This window comes from Orycteropus afer, unplaced genomic scaffold (assembly GCF_000298275.1).
Source record: "Orycteropus afer afer isolate SDZICR_OR568_19922 unplaced genomic scaffold, OryAfe1.0 scaffold00436, whole genome shotgun sequence".
In the NCBI taxonomy this organism is placed as follows: Eukaryota; Metazoa; Chordata; class Mammalia; order Tubulidentata; family Orycteropodidae; genus Orycteropus; species Orycteropus afer.
In genome coordinates, this window is record NW_006922023.1 from 1,914,297 (window position 1) to 1,933,906 (window position 19,610).

The 19,610-nt window shown below is 37.0% G+C and overlaps 1 protein-coding gene across 1 annotated transcript in view; it reads right to left on the bottom strand.

Moving 5' to 3' along the window:
- Positions 1-19,610, bottom strand: part of RP1 (RP1 axonemal microtubule associated) — an 874,252-nt gene that overhangs the window by 180,429 nt on the left and 674,213 nt on the right. Inside the window, 1 exon segment of the mRNA XM_042782735.1 lies at positions 13,155-13,374. Within this exon segment, the coding sequence (XP_042638669.1) occupies positions 13,155-13,374 (220 nt within the window).

A 19,610-nucleotide genomic window follows, 5' to 3' on the forward strand; every position in this document is an offset into this window, starting at 1 on the left:
ATTTTAAAAATGTATTACAAAATATTTCAAACAGAAACAAAGACCACTATAATGAACCCCCAAGTGCCTGTAATCTGGCTTCAAAACCTATCAACTAATGGCTAATATTCTTTCTTCCTTTATACACTATTAACATTGTTTAAATCCCTTCACCTGTATCAAACCTATCTCTTAATTATCCAACTATTTTTCCTACCTTCCCCTCCTCTTCCATCTCTGGTAACCAACAAAGAAAATTTCCTTCCCTGTGTAAACCTTTCCTTGACTTTTTACAATAATGAACTAATACAATATTTGTTCTTTTGTGATTTACTTATTTCACTCAGCATAATGTCCTTCAAGTTCATCCATGTTATGAGGTGTAAGGATGATGCCTCATTATTCTTAATGTTGCATAGTATTCCTTTGATGTGTGTAACATAGTTTGGTTATCTATTTATCTGTTGATGGGCACCTTAGGTTGCTTCCATCTCTTTGATATTGTAAATTGTGCTGTGATGAATGTGTGTGTGCATATATCTCTACCATCTTGGGTCTCACCTCTTTAGATATATTCCTAGTAATGGGATTGCTGGATCAAATGGCATTTATATTGTGACTTTGTAAGGATGTGCCATACTGTTTTCCACAATGTTTGTACTATTTTACAGTCCTACCAACAGTGTATGAGAATTCTAATCTCTCCACATTCTCCACATTCTCACCAGAATTATTTTCTGCCTTGTTGAACTTTGCTATTATTGCAGGGGTGAGATGATATCTCAATGCTGTTTTGATTTGCATCTCTCTAATGGCTAATGATCACAAACATGTCTTCATGTGTTTGTTGGCTGCTGGAATATCTTCAATGAAGTGTCTGTTCATATCCTTTTCTCACTTTTGAACTGGATTTTTTGTGGTTTTGATGTTGATGTGTTGAAGCTTTCTATTTCAAGGTAAGTCCCTTGTCAGGTATGTTGTTGCCAAATATATCTTGCCAATCTGCAGATTTCCTTTATACACTTTTAGAGGTCTTTTGATTCACTTAAGAATTTAATTTTTATAAGACCGCAGTCATCTAGTTTATCTTCTGCTGTTTTTGCATTTTGGGTTATGTTTGATAATCTATTTATACCATAAATTAAGGCCCCTAAAGTTTGCCCCTATTTCATTTTTGATGAACTTTATAATTTGGGGTTTTACATTCAGACCTTTGATACATCTTGAGTTTGTTTCTGTGTATGGTGTAAGAGATGGATCTTGTTTCATTTTCCTGCAATGGCTATCCAGTTTGCCCACACCATTTGGTAAAGAAACTATCTCTTCCCCATTGAATAGGTTTTGGCCCTTTGTCAAAGATCAGCTTTCCATAAGTGGGTGGATCTATTTCTAGACTCTCAATTCTGTTCCACTGGCCTATCATTGTACTAGTATCAGGCTAGTTTGACTACTGTGGCTATAAAGTAGATTTTGAGATCTAGGAGTGAGAGACCTCCTACTTTGTTCTTCTTTATCAGTAACGGTTTGATTATCAGAGATCTCTTTCCTTTCCATATAAAATTAGTGATTGGTTTTTCCATGTCCTTAAAGAATGCTGATGGAATTTGGATTGGGATTGCATTGAATCTATAGATTGCTTTGGGTAATATTGATATTTTCACAATGTTCAGTCTTCCTATGCATGAGCATGATATATTCTTCCATTTATGTAGGTCTCTTATAGTTTCTTGTAGTAGTGTTTTGTAGTTTTCTTTGTATAGGTTTTTTGTGTCCCTGGTAAGATGTATTCCTAAGTATTTTATCTTCTTGGTAGCTTTTGTGAATGTTGTTTCCTTATTTCCTCTTCAGAGATCTCTTTGTTGGTGTAGAAGAATCCAAATGATTTATACATGTATCCCGCCACTTTGCTGAAATTTTTAATTAGTTTCAGTAGTTTTCTTGCTGGGTCTCTTGGATGTTCTATGTGTAGGATCATGTCATCTGCAAATAGAGATACTTTTACTTCTTTTTTTTGCCAATTTGGGTGTCTTTTATTTCTCTTTCTTGTTTTAGTGCCATGGCTGTGGCTTCCAATAAAATGTTGAATGGAAGTAGTGATAGAGGACATCATTGCTTAGTTGCTGTTCACAAAAGGAATGCTTTCATTCAACCTCCATTGAGAATACTGTTGGCTATTGGTTTTGCATAAATGCACTTCATTATGTTGAGGAATTTCCCTACTATTCCTATTTTGCTGAGATTTTTTTTTTTTTTTTAAATCAGGAATGAGTATTGGATTTTATTGATGTCTTTTCTACATTGACTGAAAAGATCATGTGATTCTTTTCCTTTGTTTTACTTAAGCAGTAGATTACATTGATTGATTTTCTAATATTGAACCATCCTTGGATATCTGGTATGAATCCCACTTGGTCATGGTAAGAGACACACTTTAGACAGAAAGACAAAAGTAAACTAAAAATAAAAGAAAACATCAAACTCACTGCTGTTGAGTTGGCTCTGACTCATAGCGACCCCTCCTTGGGTTTCCAAGGTGGCATCTCTATAGAAGTAGATTGCCCAATCTTCCTTCTGAGAAGAAGGCTGCTAGGTTTGAACTGCCAGCCTTCTGGTTAGCAGTCAAATGACTTAGGCATTATGCCACCATAACTCCCAAAAAATCAAAGGTTGGAAAAATATATATCAAGCAAGCATAAACAAAACAGAGCACGAGTGGCATTATTAATTTCTGATAAAACCAACTTTAAGACAAAACCAGCAAATGAGACATGGAAGGATGTTATATAATGATTAAACAGTCAAGTCAACATGATATAATCATAATAAATATGTACTCACCCAATTAAGAGCTCCAAAACACATAATTAAAACTTTGACAGAATTAAAAAAAGTAATAGATAACCCACAATAGTAGTAAGAGACTTTAATACACCACTGTTGATGAAAGACAGAACAAATAGAAAGAAAATAAAAAAGATACAGAAAATCTAAACAACACTATCAAACTAATAGACCTCACAGACATTTACAGAACAATCTATCCAACAACATAGTGGACACTCTTTTCCAGTGCACATGGAATATTCTCCACAATAGACCACATGCTAGTCCACAAAGCTTCAATAAATATAAAAACATACTATAAAGCACCTTCTTTTATCACAATACTATAAGATTGAAAGCCAACAACAGGGAGAACAAGAGGGAAAAAATGAAATGTATAGAAATTTAATAACATTCTGTTTAAAAACTATTGTGTAATAGAAAAAACAAAACATGAGAGGACTTGTGACAAGATGGCAGAATAAGCAGATAAGCTACACAGACCCTCTGCAACAACAACACAACAACAAAAATGAGAAACCAATTGAAACAGATGTAAAATCAAACCTGGAACTCTGACCTTTGACAGGAAAGAGAAAGAAATGGATTAAATACCAAAACCATAACCAAACCAAACTCACTGTCATTCAAGTCAGATCCAACTCATAATGACCCCTCCTTGGGGTACTGAGGCAGTATCACTATAGAAGTAGGTTGTCCAATCTTCCTTCTGAGGAGTGGCTGGTGGGTTTGAACCACCAGCCTTGTGGTTAGCAGTCAAATAATCTTAGGCACTAGTGGAATAACCTGAATGAAAACAGTGAATAAGTAGACAAACAGAGCTGTGGACTGTCAGCTGTCCTGACAGCATGGCCCATTTGAATATTTACAAGTGGCATTCTGATCTTGGCAGCAACCTAAAAATTGGCTCTTCTTGCTGAGGACTGCATGGCAACTGCACTGGTGGTTGAGAACTAGAAAGGAAAATACCAAATAAGGAGACAAGCACATCCATGGACTATCAACTATTCTGAAGGTGTGGCCATTTTGAATTTTTGTAAGTGGCATTCTATTCCAGGCAGCAACATAAGAATAGGATCCTCTTGCCAAGGACAGCACAGGCAACTGCACTGGAGGCTGATGACTAGAAAGGTGTGAATTCGCCTTACTATTCTTGGACTTCACACCCTCTTGGTGAACCATCCACCTTCTGGAAGGTCAAGAATTCCATTCCAGCCTGGATATTCTGACAGAGTCTGGGTGTCTTGCTCACCATCAGTTGTGTGTGTATGTGTGTGTGTGTGTGTGTGTTTATATTATTCTTTTTTCCTTCCTCCTTTCTTCCTTTCTTTTTATTTCATACCCTTCCCTAGTTTTTTTTTTTTTTTTTTTTTTTTTCCCTTTCTTGGGTCCCTTCTTTTTTCTTTCTTTTCTTCTTTTTATCTTTTGATTCTTCCCATCCCTTTTTTCTTTTTGCATTTTTCTCTTTATTGTTCTTTTTCTCTTATTTCCTCCCTCCCCAGATATTGTGGGTTTTTTTTTCACCCCCTTTGTCATTTTTTTTTTTTATTATTATTTCATATTTATTGCCTTTTCTTTTTTCTTATGATTGTTTCTGTTTCTTTATGCTGTTTGTTTTCTGTTTCCTTGTTTTTATTTATTTATTTTTTTTTGGTGTTTTTTGATTGTTTGTTTTTTGTCTAATTAGGTGGGAGACTGCAACCATGCCCACATGACCCAAACATACCTGTACCTCTTGCAGCCCCACACACTTGGTGAGAGCCACCATTTGCTTCTGCACCAACTGACCAATGACAGAGAGACCAATAGCAGCCAACACACCCACAATTGCTCTTCATGAACAGCTAATAGATATCTGTGCACACATTCTCATCCTCTATCACACCTACCAGGAGAAAGGTGGTGAATGCCTAAGTGTTGCCAATAAATGAATAGAATAGCAAAATAGTCCTGCTTACTTAGACATATCAAAATAAAATGAAGGAAAAAAAAAGAAACCTGGGTGAATCACAGCAACATACAATCACCAATTAACTATAAATATATTGATATTACAATGTCTCAGATACAACTGATCATCCCAATCTGCACGAATAATCAAGATAAACAAGGGACCAGAATACAGACCCAAAAGCCCTCCCTAAGGAAGAAGAGGCATTGGAACAACCTGATAAGGAATTCAAAAGAATTATATTTAGGTACCTTCAATGGATTGGGAGACAGATGAAGGAAAACTGATGAAATTAAGTAAAATACAGGGAAAAAAAAAAAAACTCTAGAACAATGCAAGAACAAACTAAAGGAAAAATATGAAACCATACAAAACAACAAGTAGAAATCCAGAAGATCATTACTAGAAATAGATAACACACTGAATGGGCAAAGGAGTGTAATTGAATCAATGGAAGACAGAATTAGTGATATTGAAGACAAACACTTCAAAACTACTTTGTTAAGGAATCAGTCAGAAAAGGTACTGAAACAAAAAGAGGAAAGCCTAAGATTCATGTGGACAGAAATAACTTACATGTGATCAGAATTGCAGAACAGGTGGAGACAAATCAAAGTACAGAGAAAATTGTCAAAGGTTTGTTGGAAGAGAAGTTCCCTAATATAGTGAAAAATGAGAAGACATCCACTTAAGAAATTCAATGAATCACAAACAGTAGAGACCACAAAAGAAAATCACTGAGACATATTAGAGATACCACAAAAGAAAATCACTGATACATACCCTAACCAAAATCACCAAAACCAAAGATAAAGAAAAAATTGTGAAAACAGCACAAGAAAAATGAAAAGTTACTTGCAAAGGGCAATCAATAAGACTAAGCTCTAATTTCTTAGTAGAAACTATGCAGATGAGAAGGCAAATGGGATATTACATATAAAGTCCTGAAAAAAAAAAAAAAAAAAGACCAAGGATTATATACCCAGCAAAATTCTCCCCCAAATATGACGGTGAAATTAAGACATTTCAAGATAAACAGAAATTAAGAGAATTTGTTAAAAACATACTAATTATGCAAGAGATGCTAAAGGGAGTTCTTCCAACAGAGAACCAACAAAAGACAACAAACAGTGATTAACACACATGACAAAGTACTCCAGAAACCAAAACAGCTATAGAGGTCTACAGAGTAAAATAAGCTTAAAAGACTGTAAACAGAGAACTAGAGTCATCAAATAGTAAAAGGATGACTACAAACCAAAATGAGGGAATAAATAGTGTAGGTGCAGAACTTTCAAATGGAGAGGAAATGAAGACAACTGTTAGATAGAACAGAGTGTTCTAAATTTGGGAAGAAAGTAATAAATCACAAGTAACCTTAAAGAAAATTAAGAAACCTTCATGTCAAAATAAGAAAGAAGAGAGGCACAAATACTTACCAAATGCTAAAATAATAGCAACAAAAAAATGATAACACAATTCATAAACAGAATGAGCTCAACACAGAAAACTATGGAACAAAAAAATCAGCAACACCACACACACACACACACAATAACAAAATGACAACTATAAGTTCATACTTGTGGTAATTATGTTGTTGTTGTTGTTATGTGCCGTCGAGTCGGACCCGACTCATAGCGACCCCTTCTTGGGTTTCCAAGGCAGTATCACTACGGAAGTAGATTGCCCCATCTTCCTTCCGAGGAGTGGCTGGTGGGTTTGAACTGCCAGCCTTCTGGTTAGCAGCCAAGTGCCTTAGCCACTATGCTACCAGAGCTCCCAATGGATTAAATTCATCACTCAAGAGATGGAAAGTTGCAGACTGGATAAGAAAACAAGACCCATCAATAGGCTATATAAAAGAGATTCACCTTGGACTAAAATAGACTAAAAATAGACTACAAATCAAAGGTTGGGAAAAAGATGTATCAAGTAAATGCCAAGCAAAGAGAGCAGGGGTCATAATGTTCATTTCTGATAAATAGACTTTAAGACAAAAACCAGCATAAGAGACAAGGAATGACATCATATATTGATTAAAGGATCAATTGAACAATAGGGCATAACCATATGACACACCTACATACACAGTTGAAGAGCCCCCCAAAATACATAAATCAAATTTTAACAGAACTGAAAAGACAAAGATGTCTCCACCGTAATAGTAGGAGACTTTAGTACACCACTTTCTATAAAAGACATGACTAGAAAGAAACTCAAAAAAGACACAGAAGAACTAAACAATACAATCAACCAGATTAAGCATATAGACATCTACAGAGCACTTCACCCAACAACAGCACAATGTACATTCTTCTCCAGTGCACATGGAACGTTCTCCAGGATAGACCATATGTAAGGCCACAAAGCAAGCCTCAATAAATTTAAAAACATTGAAATACTGCAAAGCATTTTCTCAGATCACAATGCTGTAAAGTTAGAAACCAATAATAGGAAGATCAATGGAAAAAGAGCAAATACATGGAAACTAAATAATACCCTCATAAAAAAGTAATGGGTAATAGAAGAAATAAAAAAGGAAATTAAAAATTTCCTTGAATCAAATGAGAAATTTGAAATCTTTGGGACAGAGTAAAAGCAGTGATCAGAGGGCAATTTGTAGAAATAGATACACACATCAAAAAAGAAGAAAAAGCCCACATCAACACTTTAACCCAATATCTCTAACAATTAACAAAAGAGCCATAAGAAAAAGCATACAGTACCAAAAAAGAAGAAATAATAAAGATTCGAGCAGAAATAAATGAAACTGAAAATACAAAGATAGTAAGACAACAGAAAAAAATAAAAAAGACTAGAAGTTGTCTCTTAGAAAAGATTAATAAAATTGACAAACTACTGGCAAACTTAACAAAGGAAAGGAAGGAGAAGATGTAGGTAACTTGAATAAGAAATGAAATGGGCAATATCACAACAGAAGCAACCAAAATAAAAGGATAATATCAGGATACTATGAAAACCTGAACTCCAACAAATTTGAAAATCTAGAGGAAATGGACAGATTTCCAGAAGCACACTACTAACCTAAATGAACAGACTGAGGTAGAAAATTGGAACACACCCATAACAAAAGAAGAAATTGAACAGGTCATTAAAAAAAACTACCAACAAAAAAAGTACAGACCCACACAATTTCACTGGAGAATTCTATCAAACATTCAGAGAAGAGTTGACACCAATCCTACCCAAATTATTCCAGAACATAGAAAATGATGGAATCCTCCCAAATTCATTTTATGAAGCAAGCGTAACACTGATCCCCAAACTAGTCAAAGACATCACTAAAAAGGAAAACTACAGACCAGTATCCGCCATGAAGATAGATGCAAAAATCTTCATCAAATCTTGGCCAAAAGACTCCAATAACATATCAAAAAATAATACATACTTACCAAGTGGGATTCAAACAAGTATGCAAGGACAGTTCAACATTACAAAAAAAAAAAAAAAATGAACATAATCCACCACATAAGTAAAATAAAGGGAAAGAACTACATGATCATATCAAGAGATGCAGAAAAGGCATTTGATAAAATCTAGCACAGATTCCTGATAAAACTCTCAGAAAATTACAAATAGAAAGGAAATTCCTCTATATAATAAAGGGCATCCTTGACTGCTAACCAGAAGTCTAGCAGTTCAAACCCACCAGCCATTCCTCAAAAGGAAGATTGGGCAGTCTACTTCCATAGTGATACTGCTTCAGACCATGGAGGGGTCACTATGAGTTGGATGTGACTCAATGGCAGTGAGTGCTGATCTGATAGCATCTGGTGAAACCCCCAAGACTATGTCCCCTAGTAACACTTCGGGCCTAGAATTGAACTCACTCTCACGGCTTCCAGCCAAACAGTAGACAGGCCTATAAAATGAACATTTACACCAGGTAGGTAAAATCCTTAGAACAATCAACAATGAGAGATCAGAAGGCAGTGTTTTCACAGGGAAATAGCTTAAAGGACAGGAATCTAGGAGAAAGAAGGACTCAGGGAAAAGGTAGCCACAGAGAGGAAGTGGGAGTAGGGCTGTTGCATTGTGAAGATTGAAGTCAATACCATGAAACAAAATATCTATGAACTGTTGTATAGAAAATGAATTTTCTTTGTAAACTTTCACCCAGATCACAATGAAGTTTTTTTTTAAATAAATGAAATAGAAAAATTCCTTGAATTAAATGAGAATCAAAACAACATACCAAAATCTTTGGGGCACAAAAAAAATAGTGCTCAGAGGACATTTATAGCAATTAATGCACACACCAAAGTAGAAGAGAGAATCAAATCAATACCATGATCTAACATCTCCAACAATTAGGAAAAAAACAGCAAAAATTGCCTAAAGTCAACTGAAGAAAGAAATAATGAAGATTCAAGCAGAAATAAGTGAAATAGAAAAACAATACAAAGGATCAACAAGACTAAAAGCTCTTGCAAAGGATTAATAAAATTGACAAGCCTCTGGCAAATTTAACAAACAAAAAGAAAGAGTAGATTCAAATAACATTATAAGCAGTGTGTTATTAATCGAGTGGGACCCAACTCATAGTGACTCCTCCTTGCATTTGAAATGAAATAAGTGATGTCACAACAGAACCAACTGAAATGAAAAGGATAACAACAGAATACAATGAAGAACTATAGGGTGATTAATAACACACTGCTTAGAACACTCAACCATGAGATCAAAAGGGCAGCATTTGCCCAAGAATACCACTCAGAAGGCAAAAGGGGATAGGAAAGAAGGGTGAATGGAAACAGTAAACACAGGGAAGAAGTGGGAAGACCACTGTTACATTGTGGGGGTTTCGGTAAAAGTTACAAATAAAAATGTGTATAGATTACTGAATGGAAAGCCAATTGCTCTATAAATGTTCACCCAAAAAACAATAAAAAGTTATAAAAAGAATAAATCAGTTTATTAGACTTTTTTCTTTTTGATAAGCTAGTCTTTAAAACCTTTCCTACCATATCTGAATCAACCAAACATTTTGATGGTACATGGCACATGTGTTCTGTGCCATGCTTCACTCTAAAGGAGTTTGAAAATAAGTTAAATGGAGCCCTTGCTAGGAGATAAGGCTAGTTGGCATGAAACAATAGATGTGAAAAAGATAAGATTCTCCATCTGAGTTTGGAAGAAGCTGGTATAAGGTGGAGAACAGGGATGATGAATTTAGTTTTAGATGTGGTGGATTAAAAGCGCACCAGAGATCTAAAACTTCCAGGAAAATTGAAAGAAGATACTATGGTGTAGAAGAGAAAGCAGAAGCACAAATATAGGTAGAGGAGTCATTAGACTGAGGATGATCACTGAAGCCATGAGAAATGAACAAGTGATACAGAACAAGAGGCCTATCTCTTTGTTTCCTCTATTACTAGTTTCTCCTGGTACACACTAGACATCTAATAGCTGTTTGTATATAGGTGCTAACCTTTATTTGTTTGGAATGGTTGAATGAATAGATAAACAAGTGTGTGTTAAAGATGATGATACGGTAAACCACCTAAAGAAATACTGGGACTTTATTCAAGAAGGAGGACAGGGCTGCAGATGAAAATTTGTTAGGAAAACTTTTTAAAAATATGGTTAGGAAGAGACTATAAAGGACAGAGAAGGAATAAGCATTTAAACCCACATTTCCAAGGGAAGAGGACCAAGTCAGGCCAGTAATATGAATAGACAGAAAAAAAAAAAAAAAAAAAAAAGAATGGAAGAGTTGAAGAACTAGATTGATGTCATGTGATGGAGGTCAAGTTTGGAGAGAATTTTACTCAGGATGATGATAACATCTAGTATTTATTGTGATTACTCCATGCCAGAAATGGTTAAAGTATGTAATACATTGTCCTAAATACTATAGGTGCATTATCTAACATAATCAAAGCAATCCTATGACATAAACACTATTTTTATACCTGTCTCATAGATGAGGAAACATGGGTAATGGAAGCTAAGTATCTTGCTCAGAGTGACAGAGCTAAACACGTTGCTGAGCCAAGACTAGAATCCAGTGTGTCAGATACCAACATCTCTATGAATCTCTGCTAGTCCAAATAATTAGTGCAGATATAAAAGAGAGGACTTAAGGTATACTAAGAACAAACACACATTCATTCAATTTAGAACAAATGGGTCATCAGTACCCATTGAGAGAGAGCATTTTTCACTATAGTGGTGGAAGCAAAAACAAAATGGTTATCAGAGATACAAGGAACAGACAGAAAGTTAAGGCAATGTATATGCTCACTTTTAAGTGAAAAGAAAAAAAAAGTTCAGTGAGAGATTTCAAATGCTCTAAAGTTCTGATGACATTTGTTAACAGGTATGGTAAAAAATAAAACCACATTTAAATAGCTAGAGTTACGGATTGTGTAAAAATCTCCTGGTGGAGGCATCTGACCTCCTCTAACTTCAATGGAGGAAGAAAGAATTACCACCAGCATCAGCCCAAGGCTCATTCCTATGAGACAGAGGTCAGACATCACTCTTCTCTCCAACCTTTTTACCAATTCTGACACCAACCATCCATCCATAGCACTTTCTACTCCTCTACAATGGCCACACAGGACTCGCAATACTCATGATTATGGGGTTTATTAGGTAAGTAAAAGTTTACAATTCAGGATTAGGAAAGATTCAGCATAGAGCTCTTTGGTCAGGACAGCCTCTTCTCAGCCATGCCTGTAGGCATCTCCTTCGTCCTCAGCCCCTTGAGCCTCTTGGGCCACTGGGGCTTCTGCCCTGCTCTTGCAAAATTCTTTAGCTCTACTAATAAAGCTCCATTTCAGTCCACCAAGCTTCCTGCCTGAAGGTGCTCAGCTTTCTTGCTTTGTGGATCAGGAAGCCAACTGTGCTGTGTCATGCCTGTCTCCTGGTTTTGCTGTCTCTGCTACTGCTGCTACTCCTTTGTCACTGCTTCTCTCTATCTCTCACTGTCTCTGGTGTTACAGCTCTCTTCTGTACAGCTGTCTTCTGGTTCTGGTTGGTTCTAAACACAGGAACTCTGGGTCCAAAGGACATGCTTAGCTCTTATTTCTTCTCTTGGTGGTAGTGCTCTCTCCCTCGCTCTGGGATTGGTTCACTTTTTTAAGCCTAATGGGATGGCAAGACTGACGAATCCCCTCTTTAGAACTCCATACACTTACTTGCAATGGTCCCACTCCCACATGGTTTCCATGTACCTTATTTACATTCATAGCAGGCTGTCCTATCCCCTTGACTGGTCACAAATACCGTATTTGCGTAGTCCTACCAAGGAGGGGTCGCTATGAGGCTATGAGTCAGGGCTGACTCAATGGCACATAACAACAACAACAACAGCCAAATCATTTGGTGAACATTACAAGACTATGGCTAGAAAATCCATATAAAAGTGATTGATCCATCACACCACAGTTTAAAGTGTGTCTCCCAAAATATGTGCTGGAATTCTAATATCTATACCTGTAGATGTAAGTAACCTCATTTAGGAATAGGATTTCCTTTGCAATATTAATGAAGCCAGATCAGTGTAGGGTGTGTTTTAAATCTAATGACTATTGAGATACAAAAAGACAAAATTAGACACAGAGAGAAGCAAGCAAGCACAAATAGGGAAAAGAGATGCCACATGGAGATCATCAGGAAACCAAGGAATGCCGCCAGGTTTGGAGAAGCCAAGACAAATAACTTCCCGCAGAGCTGACAGAGAAAGCCCTCCAAACCTTTGCGTAGAGCCAGTGCCTAGAGCTCGTGCCAGTGATTTTGGACTTCCCTCCTGAATTGTGAGAAAACAAATTTCCGTTCTTTGAAACCACTCACTTGTGGTATTTCTGTTACAGCAGTACTAAGAAACAAAGACAGCCAGCAAAGCAGTTTACTGACTGATGAATAGCAAACAAATGCACTCTTGTACGGCATTTTCATGTTTGAGAAGCCATACAAATGTCCATCCTAAAGCCTAATGTTCTGAATCAGAGGTGGGCAAACTACAGCCTGTGGACCAAATCTATCAGCACCTGTTTTTGCACAGCCTGGGAGATAAGAATTGTTCTTAATTAAAAAAAAAATTAAAAAATGCAATCAAAGGTGAATACTATTTCTTAACACATGAAAATTGCATAAGACAGAAATATCAGTGTCATCAAATAAAATTTTATTGGAACAGAGCCATGCCATTTGTTTACATTTTGTCTGCTTTTATACTATGCTGGCAGAATTGAACAGTTTCAAGAGATTTTATGGTCCACAAAATCTAAGTTATTTACTTTCTGACCCTTTACAAAAAAGGAAAAAAAAAATTGCCAACACGTGTTCTAAATTAACTCAATGATTTTAATCTTTAATACATATCATAAAGGAAAAATAAATTATATACCTGGCAAAAGTGTTTTATTAGTTCTAACATTGGGTACTTCTTTCCATATATCTCCAACATTTTCATTCTCAGCTATCCAGGACTCAATGGTTAAACAAAACAGCTCACATGTGACTGTATTTTCAAGTCTAATTTCTTCCAGATACCACCTGGGATCCCTTCCACTGTTGTCATGTCCAATACATATTTTACAGATTTCAACAGTATCTTTAAGATTAATCTGAAACACAAAGGAAAAAGTTGAAATAAAAATTCTCCACATCTCAGATCTGATTTTTCAAATTCCAATTTTATTTTAATTTTAAACTCACTTCCTACTTTTTTCCACATATGCCCAACTAATTTCATTTAAAACTGGAGCTACTGGTAACATCATGAAATGCTGTTATATTTGGCAAGGGGATGATCCACTGGCACGGACAAACTAGTGAAGTAAACCCTGCTAGTATTTGTGACATCTTTTTTTTTTTTTTTCGCAACTCACCATTATTGTCTTATAAAATAAATGTTTATTGTGATTATTGATATGCAATATTTACTGAATGAGTAAGACCTAAAGAATAAGGCAATTGCATTATTCTCTCAATTTACTTTCAAGTTTATTTATTCATTTAACTTTTTATTGTGACTTGGGTGAAATTTTACAAAGCAGATTTTTTTACATGCAACGGTTGATACACATTTTGTTTTGTGACACTGATTACATTCCCTGCAGGGTAACAGCTCTCCTCCCACTTCCTCCCTGTGTATACCCTTTCCCTGCGTCCTTCTTTCCTGTGCATTCCTGCTCCTTACCTTTCTCCCTGTGTAAATGCTGCCCTTCTGATCTCCTGTGATAGATTGTTCTTAGGAGTGCATCTCACTGGTGTAGAGATGTTCAGCTCACTGGTTAAGAGTAACCCATGAGAGTGAGTTCAATTCCAGGCCTGAAGGGTAACTAGTCTTGGGGCTTTCACCAGTATCTATAACACCAGTGATCCTTGTCTTTTTCATGATTTTGAGTTTTCCACAATTTTTCTCCCACTCTATCAAGGTCTCCTATAATGATCCCTTTCCAAGTGGCTGACTTTGGTAGCCACTGGTCTCAGGGTCATATAGGCTGAGGTTCTCATGGTCCATTAGTCCTTTGGACTAACTGTTTCCATGCCTTCTCTTGGATTCTCTCCACTCTTCTTTGCTTCAGATGAGGAGAGACCAATAATTGCATCATAGATAGCCATTCGCAAGCTTTAAGACCCCAATTGCTACTCACCAAAGATGTGGAACAATATTTTTGTATACCATGTTATGCCAATTTAGCTTGATGTCCCCCATGACCATGGTTTCCAGTCCACAGGCCCATCAACTCACTCCCTCAAGGTGCTTAGTTGTGGCAAAGAAGTTATTCTAACTTTGCCTCTTGTTAGGTTTAACCGCATATGGACATTTTTACAGCACATACAAATACATATGTAGGAATATTGTCTGCCAAACTTATGTAGGCTCCTGGGTATATTCCCATTTGCCTATCCAAACTTGACCTTGCTTGTCTATCTATGTATCCACCTGTCGATTAGTGTTTGCTGTTCTGATAATGCAGTATTGTGTATGCAGCAGTATTTGCCTTTATTGTCTGTATCTCTTATGCACCTCTCGGTGTCTTCCTTTTCCTTAGTGATACTGTGTTTGTCACATGGTTTAGTTATGTTACTTTTTCTTTCACTCATATACAACTGTTCTTTTAACTATCCATCTATTTTCCCTCCTTTTTCTTCCCCTTCAATCCCCGATAACCAACAAAGCAAATTTCCTTCCCTGTGTAAACTTTTCCTTGCTTTTTTTATAATAATGAGTCATAAAATATTTGTCCTTTTATGATTGACTGATGGCACTCAGCATAATGTGCTCCAAGTTCATCAATGTTATGAGATGATTCATGAATTCTTCGTTATTCTTTAATATTGCATAATATTCCATGTGTTATCTATTCATCTGTTGATGGGCACTTAAGTTGTTTCCATCTCATTGTAGTTGTAAATAGTCTGAGGATGAATATGGGTGTGCATATATCCATTCATGTCCTTGATCTCACCTGTTTAGGATATAGTCCTAGTAGTGTGATTGCTGGATAAAAGGGTATTTTTGTTTCCAACTTTTTAAAGACGCACAATACCATTTCTTTAGTGGTTGTATCATTTTACACTCACATCAGCAATGTATGAGAGTTCCAATCTGCCCAGCCCCTCACCAACATTTGTTGTTTTCTGTCTTGTTGAACTTAGTTATTATTGCTAGGTAAATTGCTCATTGGTGTTTTGACCTGCATCTCTCTAATGGCTAATGCCCATACCTCGTCTGTCAGTAAGCCATACTATAGTGGCCTGTGTGTTTTTGTGAGGCTGAAGGCTATGCCACTGGTATTTCAAATACCATCAGGGTCACACATGATGGACAGGTTTCAGTGAAGCTTCCAGACTAAGACAGACTCAGAAGAAGGAAGGGGTCATCTGATTCTCAAAGAATTAGTGAGTGAAAACCTTAAGAATAGTAGTGAAATATTGTCTGATATGTTACTGGAAAACTTTATGAATAGCCCTAGAACATTGTCAAATATAGTGCAGGAAGATGAACCCCTCAGGCACTTAAAATACAGCTGCAGAAGAGCTGCCTCCTCAAAGTAGAGCTGACCTTAATGATGTGGATGGAGTAAAGCTTTCAGGACCTCCATCTGGTGATGTGATGAGACTCAAGATGAGAAGAAACAGCTTCAAATACCCATTAATAATCAGAACATGTAATGTATGAAGTATGAATCTAAGAAAATTGGAAGTTGTCAAAAATGAGATGGTGTGCATAAAGACAGATATCCTAGGCATTAGTGAGCTAAAATATACTGGTTTTGGCTGTTTTGAATCAGACAACCAACTATGCTGGGAATGACAAATTGAAGAGGAATGGTGTGCCATTTATTGTCACAAAGAATGTTTCAAGATCTATCGTGAAGTAAAGCACTGTCAGTGATAGGAGAATATCCATACACCGCCAAGGAAAACCAGTTAATACTACTATTATTAAAACTACACAACAACCACCAAAGCCAAAGACAAGAAAATTGAATATTTTTACCAAATTCTGCAGGCTGAAATTGACCAAATATGCAATAAAAATGTATTGATTATAACTGGAGATTGGAATGCAAAATTTGGAAATAAAGAAGAATGACCTGTAGTTGGAAAATATGGCCTTTGTGGCAGAAATAACACTGGAGATTGCATGATAGAATTTTGCAAGACCAATGACTTATTCATTGTAAATACCTTTTTCATCAACACAAACAACATCTACACACATGGACTTCACCAGATGGAGAACACAGGAATCAGATTGACTAAATATGTGGAAAGAGGTGATGGAAAACCTCAGTATCTTAAGCCAAAAAAGGCCAGTAGCTGCTTTGGAACAGACCATCAGTTGCTCGTATACAAGTTCAAATGGAAGCTGAAGACAATTAAAACTAGTCCATGAGAGGCAAGATATGACCATGATTATATCCCTCCTGAATTTAGAGACCATCTAAAGAATAGATTAGGAGCTCTGGTAGCATAGTGCCTAAGGCACTTGACTGCTAACCAGAAGGCTGGCAGTTCAAACCCACCAGCCACTCCTCGGAAGGAAGATGGGGCAAGCTACTTCCATAGTGATACTGCCTCAGAAACCCAAGAAGAGGTTGCCATGAGTCGGGTCTGACTCAATAGCATATAACAACAACAAAGAACAGATTTGATACATTCAACAGCAATGACTGAAAACCAGAAGAATTGTGGGATGACATCAAAAACATCACCCAGGAAGAAAGCAAGAGGTATTAAAAAGACAGGAAAGGAAGAAAAGACCAAAGTGGATGTCAGAAGACACTTTGAAATTTGCCCTTGAGTGGAAAGTAGCTAAAGCAAATGGAAGAAATGAGAAGATAAAAACTGAACAGAAGATTTCAAAGAGCAGCTCAAGCAGACAAAGTCAATTATTATAAAGAAATGTGCAAAGACCTGGAGTTAGGAAATCAAAAGGGAAGAACATGCTCCACATTTCTCAAGCTGAAAGAACTGAAAAAAGATTCAAGCCTCAAGTTGCAATATTGAATGATTCTATGGACAAAATATAGAATGATGCAGAAAACATCAAAAGAAGATGGAAGAAATGCACAGAGTCACTGTACCAAGAAGAATTGGTTGATGTTCATCAAGTTCAGGAGGTGGCATATGATCAAGAACCAATGGTATTGAAGGAAGAAATTGAAGATACACTGAAGGAATTGGCAAAGAACAAGGCACCAGGGATTGATGGAATACCCACTGAGATGTTTCAACAAATGGATGCTGTACTACAGGCACTTACTTGTCTATGAGAAGAAATTTGGAAGACAGCTATCTGGCCAACAGAGTGTAAAAAGATCCATATTTATACCAATTCCAAAGAAAGGTGATCCCACAGAATGTGGAAATTATCAAACAATATCATTAATATCACATTCAAATAAAATCTTGCTGAAGATAACTCAAAGACAGTTGCAGGAGTATATTGACAGAGAGCTTCCAGAAATGCAAGCTGGATTCAGAAGAGGATGTGGAATGAGAGATATCATTGCTTATGTCAGAGGGCTCTTGACTGAAAGCAAAGAATACCAGAAAGATGTTTATTTGTGTTTTATTGACTAAGCAAAAGCAGACAATGGTGTGGATCATAGCAAATTATGGATAACAATGAGAAGAATAGGAATTCCAGAACACTTGATTGTTCGTCAGGCTCATCAGAAACCTGTACACAGACCAGGAGTCTGTTGTTTGAACAGAAAAAGGGGATAATGCATGGTATAAAATCAGGATGGGAGTGTGTCAGGGTTGTATCCTTTCATCACACATATTCAATCTGTATGCTGAGCAAATAATCTGAGAAGCTGGACTACATGAAGAAGAGTATGGCATAAGGATTGGAGGAAGGTTCATTAATAACCTGAGATATGTACATGACACAACTTTAAGTGAGGGTGACTTGAAGTACTTAATGATGAAGATAACAACTTCAGTCTACAATATAGATTAAATCTCAACATAAAGAAAAGGAAAATTCTCACAACTGGACCAATAAGCAATATCACACCAAATGCAGAAAACATTGAAATTGCCCAAGATTTCATAATACTTGGTGCCACAATCAACACCAGTGAAAGCAGCAGTCAATACATCAGACAACATTGTACTGGGCAAATCTACTGCAAAAGATATCTTTCAAGTGCTGAAGAGCAAAGATGTCTCCTTGAAGACTAAGGTGTGCCTAACCCAAGCCATGGTAATTTCAATCACCTCATATGCATGGTAGAGTTGGATAATGAACAAAAAAGACCAAAGAAGAGTTGATGCTTTTCATTTGTGATATTGGCAAAGAAAACCCAAAGTACTATGGACTGCCAAAAGAACTAACACATCTACCCTGGAAGATGTGCACCCAGAATGCTCCTTGGAAGCAAGAATGGCCAGACTTCGTCTCACTTACTTTGGTCATGTTGTCAGAAGAGACCATTCCCTGGAGAAGAATATCATGCTTTGTAAAATGGAGGGTCAGCAAAGAAGGGGAAGGCTCTCAATGAGATGTATTGACACAGTGGCTGCAATGATGGGCTCAGGTGTGGCAAGGATTGTGAAGCTGGCACAGAGCCAGGCAGTGTTCCATTCTGTTGTACATAGGGTTGTTATGAGTTGGAGCTGACTCAATGGCACCGAGCAACAACAACAACATTCATAAGGGGGATATTGAATATTTAGGAGCTGGTGGCATAATGCCTAACGTATCTGAGTGCTAACTAAATGTTTGGGGGTTCAAATTCAATAGCCGCTCTACAGATGGAAGATGGGGCAAGCTACTTCCATAAAGATTAACCACCTCAGAAACCCAATGAGTATTGCTCTGAGTCAGAATCAACTCATGCAGAGAGTTTTGGCTTGGTCTGTAGTTTTCCTTTTTTAGTGGTGTCTTTCCCTGCTGTTGCTATCAGGGTTATGCTTGCCTCTTAGAATGAATTTAGGATTATGCCATTGTGTTCTATGTTCTGGAACAACTTGAGTAGGACAGGTGTCACCTCTTCTCTGAACATTTGATAGAATTCTCCAGTGAAGATGTCTGGGTCAGGACTCCCCCCCCACCCCCCCAGGAACAGGGTGGTTTATGACCTGCTGAATTTCTTCCTTTGCTACAGGTCTGTTCAAATTTTCTACTTGTCTGTGCTAGTTTAGGTAGGTCTTGTGTTCCTAGAAATTTGCCCATTTCTACTAACTCACCCCAGGGATACAGGTGAGGAGAGACAACTCAGGGATGCCCAAAGCAGCAGGCCAGAAGAGCAGGAGAAAGGGGATTAAAAGCCAGGAAGACAGACAGAGGAACAGTCAGCCACAGGGACCCAGGTGGGGGTGATATGAGAGGTCT